Raw genomic sequence first — 5,641 nt, 5'->3', positions numbered from 1 at the left:
GTTTAAGAAACAGTTGGATAGAGCTCTCAAGGATAGTGGAAATAAGGCAGGAACAGGATACTGATTGAGGATGATCAGCCATGATCATAATGAATGTTGGTGCAGGCTCGAAGGGCAGAATGGCCTACTCCTGCACCTATTGTCTATTGTCACCCAGAGGAAACCCATGCAGACAAGGGGAGAATGTGCAAACTCCACACAGACAGTCGCCCGTGGCTGGAATCGAACCTGGTGCTGTGAGGCAGCAGTGCTAACCACTGAGCCACCGTGCTGCCCCACTCTTTGTTTTCTGTTAGTCAACTAATCCTCTATCCATGCCAAAACTTTACCCCTAACACCATGCATCCTTATCTTATGCAGCAGCCTCTTGTGCAGCACCTTGTCAAAGGCCTTTTGGAAATTTAGAGACGTCACATCCACTGGGTCCTTATTGTCCACCCTGCTTGTAATGTCTTCATAGAATTCCAAAAGATTTGTTAAGCATGACCGGCCATCATGAACCCATGCTGCGTCTGTCCAAGGGACAATTTCTATTGAGATGCCTTGCTATTTCTTCCTTGATAATGGACTCAAGCATCTTCCCCACTCCAGAGGTTAAGCCAACCAGTCTATAATTCCCTGCCTTTTGTCTACTTCCCTTTTTAAACAGTGGCAGCACATTTGCTGTTTCCAATCTGCTGGGACTGACTGCTTCTGCTCTCCAGTCCCTCAGCCTCCAGCACATTGTCTTGTTGCCTGCTGCATTTGTAGAATACAGCAGACCAGGATGAAGTGGCACACTTTGTCCAGGATATACTCGAGGGCACGCTCCAGACTGGTTCACACAAAGGAAGTACATATACTCCACCATGGCCCTTGTTGAGGCATGCATGGCGCTGTATCAATACTCCTTATTAGTGAAGGGGTTTTGCAATGGTGTCATGAGCCATGGTAGCACTTTTCTCCCAGAGACCAGCCTTGTAAAGCATCTGGATCCTCAAATACACCAGAGTGCTGCTCATGGTGTATTGAATCATCGTAGCTTCCATGCTAGCAGGCACACACCTCCAGGTAACAGTGACCACCTGAACATTGACCAAATGAAATATCTTCCTGTGGGTTGTAATATGGCCCCTTCAGCATGTGTGTCCAGTTGAAAACACCGTGCCTGGGGGAGTGTTGTTGTGTCCCTGAAACCTGGGTTGGAGCACTGATCTCATCACGGGGAAATGAAGTGAACTAGTGTGATATTGCACAATTGGCATCATTCTCTGGCCTGTTGCATTGTGAGAGCACAATAGCGAGATCCCACATGGGGTCACCTGTTGCTCCATGGAAGGAGCCAATCACATTGACATTCAGAACAGCAGGTACCTTGACAGGGGAGAGTGGCCTCCCATTCCTACAGTATCTGGCACAGTGTCCTGGGACAATACAGATCTTACACCAGCACTATTCCTCGCTCATGGCCAGGAAATGGAGTCTGGCCATGCCTCCTGAGAAACCCCCTGAGCTAGGTGCTCCTTGTTCTGGAGTGGCTTGCTGCTGTTCCTAGACTTTCCATTGGCCCTGTATCCTCCTGTATCCACCTTCACTTTCTAAGGAAGACATCCACAGCAAGCTATATCCCACTAATGGCAAGACTTAGTTGGAAATGACGTAGTTTGAGAACACAAAAAGGTTCTTAGATCTCAAAAGAGTGATTGATGGCATATCCTGCAAATGAGGGCAAAGCACGTTTCTCTACATATAGAGCCTTTCTGCACCCTGATAACGAGGGATATGTCTGTACCATCCATCACACTCTGCTTCAGTCAGTGTAGCAATTTGGTGAAACTGCCATGCCAGCTAATTGACCCCCCCCAACATCATCAAAAAGGGATTATCTACAGCACCCTTCCTAGCCCAGAACCTACATCGAATGCTCACCTTTTCACTTCATTCAGTAAGACGATTGTAACACTTGGAAGAGAGATGACAAAGTAGCAGCCTGCAGTTCACTCAGGACACTGGTAAGTTGTACATAATTGATTGTCTTTAGCCAGCGTTGGCATTTTGTAACATCGTTGCTGCAAACTACAAAGTCATTGAGGTGCCCATGTTTAATTTTCAGCCAGTAATGGCATGTAGTAAATTGCCTTTGACCAGCATTGGATGTTGAAGCACCTTCACTCTGATGCCATGCGAATAAGCGATGATGTGATTGCAGGTTAAACATAGTTGGGCTTTGCAAATGGCTGTTTTGTGTATTTGTTCCTTCAGCGTCCTTGTGCCCTGACAACATGGAACGCACGCTTTTGCTCATCAAAGTGACACTAACTCCATCCACCCTGGGAATTGACCAGTTTCTTGTGGTACATTGCATCTAGTGATCTAGTGAACAAAACGTTAATGCAGGGATCACGGCTCATGGCAGACGCTATTATCCTCCTGAACCCCTGGAATCTCTCACCCTCCCATAACCCCCCACTCAACCATGTGGAGAGCTGCCACATTGACATTCAACTACATCTGTCCTCCCTTCCCCTGAACCCTGGCATTACACCTTAAAAAGGGCCATTCTCATAGCCTGTCATGCCCTCTGAAGGTATTTTGCACACCCCATTCACATTGTATTCGCACCCCCAACCACTGTCCTTGTTCCTACAGTGGCTAGTATTGCTGCCTCACTGCACCATGGACTTGGGTTCAATTCCACCCTCGAGCGACTGTCTGTGTGGAGTTTGCACATTTTCCCCGTGTCTGTGTGGGTTTCTTCTAGGTCCTCCGGTTTCTTCCCACAGTCCAAAGATGTGCAGGTTAGGTGGATTGGCCATGCTAAATTGTCCAAAGTGACAATAGACAATAGGTGCAGGAGTAGGCCATTCAGCCCTTCGAGCCTGCACTGCCATTCAATATAATCATGGCATCTGCAGGCTCAGTGGAATAGCCATGGGAATTGCAGGGTGATAGGGTAGGGAAATCTGACTGAAATGATGTTTGGAGGGTCAGTGTGGATTTGATGGGTCGAATGGGCAACCCCCACATTGTAAGGATTCTATGATTCTCTGCAGGTGCCTCTGTTTCACCCTAGCCTTGACTCCCTGCCCATTTTTGGCATTGGTTTTCTCCCACTTCTGCCCCTATAGGCACCTCCTTACACCTAGACCAAAAGATGCACCCAGAACTTATTTACCCCAGATCTCTCCGACTGACTTTAAGCAGCCCCAAGACATGAGTGACGAGACCCCTTGCCATGTACCTTGAAGCTCCCTGACAGACAATATGTGATACCCCTGTCAGCATATGAGGATCCTATCGGACTGACCGCTGCCCACTCCCCGTCTGTTCTTGGAAATGTCTCCTGAATGTGAATTTTCCAAGTGGATGACTAACTGTGGCCATGGCCCTGGACAATATACAGACTCTGCCAGTGACTGACTGTACTGGGAACCCTTGACCGATGATGCCCACTGGTCTTTGCCTCCAGCACATAGTCTGATGTTTAGGTTATGACACCACCCTTTCTAATTAAGTTCCCTTCCCAGCTCCAAGCTTGTCACCTCCAGGAACAGAAAATTCAGCTGTAGGTTTTTAATTTAATTAATTACATTTAAAGTTCCATTGTTGACATGCTGGAACTTGAACTCAGTTTCCAGATCATTAATCTAGGCCTCGTGATTACTATTTCAGTACAATATAACTATTTTGGTATACTTCGAGGAGAAAGTGAGAACTGCAGATGCTGGAGATCAGAGCTGAAAGTGTGTTGCTGGAAAAGCACAGCAGGTGTGGCAGCATCCAAGGAGCAGGAGAATCGACGTTTCGGGCATAAGCCCTTCTTCAGGAATGAGGAAAGTCCTCATTCCTGAAGAAGGGCTTATGCCCAAAACGTCGATTCTCCTGTATTTTGGTATACTGCCAAGTCCCGTTCACTTTGATTTCTGAATAAGTACACAGTAGATTTGCTCCTTTTATGATTGAAAATAAATAGTAGTCTGCGCTGAGTGCATGGGGGAAAGGACCTGACATACTCTTTTCAATTATCTTTTTTTCTGTTGTCACTGGCTGGGCCAACATACCTAATTGCCCAGAGAACAGTAAGGCATTAACCACATTGTTGTGGATCTGGAGTCATATATAGACCAGACAAAATAAGGATGGCAGATTTCTGAAAGGACTTTAGTTAACTAGATGGTTTCCTTTATGATGCTCGCCATTGAGATAGCTTTTTGTTTAGTCCAGATTTACTTTGCATTAATTCCAAATTCACCATGGTAGGATTTGAACCAAGGACATTGGCCTGTTGTTCTGTAGTCCCTGTCCATTGACATTGTCATTACTTGGCCACCTATGCGTTCACTCATCTTGGGTCTGATGCAGGATTTGCACTTGAACCTCCTCTACAGCAGGTCCAATGAGTAAATTTTCTGCCAATAACTCTATTTGTTACAGCATTCCCTGTATTTTTGTTTAGGGTTGAATTTACTAAGTTGGCTGCTGCGCCAGGGGTGGTCAATCTCGGTCAGGGATTCCCAGACATGCCTCCACCTCCTCATATAACAGAAGCCTTGGCTAACGCTGCAGTGGGTGAAAATTTCATGCTGAACCAGTACACAAGAGGATTTGTAAGTTTTTCACATGACTCGTTTGACGTAAAACCCATTTGTAGTGCTGAGCTGTGCAATAGTGCTTTATGCTACCATTAGATTTTTAAAAATTGTTACTAGTTAATGCAAAGTTAAATTCTCGCAAGACCAATATTTGCCATCTCTGAATTACTCCAAATTCCTAGTAAGTTACTGAAGTTACCAATGAGGAATTAACCATGATTGTGGTTAACTGCTGTTTGTGTATAAATTAGATTGGGCAAAACAGCCAGACTTTCTCCCCAAAAGCACACCTGTGAACCATTGGCATTTTGTAACCAGCATCATAGTGGTATCTGAAACCCCATTCTCCACACCTCTGGATTACCACAGTACCTTGTACAATGTTTAATGTGTAAACTGACCAGAGATATATAGTCTGCTTGGTGCTCTATCGTATTTTAAACAAAATTTTATTCATAAACAACTTCATTTTCTGCTCGTATCATGACTAAGGCTTGGAAAAATCACAAGACACAATTGTCATCTTGAAAAACAGCCCTTTATCCCCACTCTCTGCCTTCTGCCAGTCAGCCAATCCATGCTAGTACCTTGTTCCTACTACCATGAGCTCTTATCCTATTTAGCAGGCTCCGTTATGGCACTTTATCAAAGGCCTTCTGGAAATCCAAATAGATCATGTCCATTGGCTCTCCTTTGTCTAACTTGCTCATTATCTCCTCAAAGAATTCTAATGGTTTTGTCAGGCATGATATCCCTTTGATGAAGCCATACTGATTCACCCCTATTTTACCATGCACTTCTAAATACTCTGTAAATTCATCCTCAATAAAGGGTTTTGAAATCTTCACAACAACAGAGGTCAACTGGTCTATCATTTCTCTCCCTTTGCCTCCTTCCCTTCTTTAAACTAGGGAGGGTGGTAAAAAAGGAGGGGGTGGCGTTGCTAATTAGAAATGGTATAACGGCTGCAGAAAGGCAGTTCGAGGGGGATCTGCCTTTGGAGGTAGTATGGGCTGAAGTCAGAAATAGGAAAGGTGCAGTCACCTTGTTGGATGTTTACTATAGACCCC

General features: G+C 45.2%; 1 protein-coding gene across 5 annotated transcripts in view; it reads left to right on the top strand.

The window, feature by feature from the left end:
• The window catches only part of LOC122554159 (kynurenine--oxoglutarate transaminase 3-like), an 82,712-nt gene that overhangs the window by 26,344 nt on the left and 50,727 nt on the right, over window positions 1-5,641 (top strand). For 4 of the 5 annotated variants that reach the window (XM_043698735.1, XM_043698734.1, XM_043698737.1 and 1 more), the window contains one exon: window positions 4,436-4,586. The exons of the other annotated variant lie outside the window; for it this stretch is intronic. In XM_043698735.1, the coding sequence (XP_043554670.1) occupies window positions 4,436-4,586 (151 nt within the window). The remainder of the gene's footprint in view (window positions 1-4,435; window positions 4,587-5,641) is intronic. 5 annotated transcript variants of the gene reach the window in all.

Source organism: Chiloscyllium plagiosum, chromosome 11, assembly GCF_004010195.1.
Source record: "Chiloscyllium plagiosum isolate BGI_BamShark_2017 chromosome 11, ASM401019v2, whole genome shotgun sequence".
Classification (NCBI taxonomy): domain Eukaryota; kingdom Metazoa; phylum Chordata; class Chondrichthyes; order Orectolobiformes; family Hemiscylliidae; genus Chiloscyllium; species Chiloscyllium plagiosum.
The sequence above is the reverse complement of the archived record's forward strand: the minus strand, read 5'-3'. Positions and strand labels throughout refer to the sequence as shown.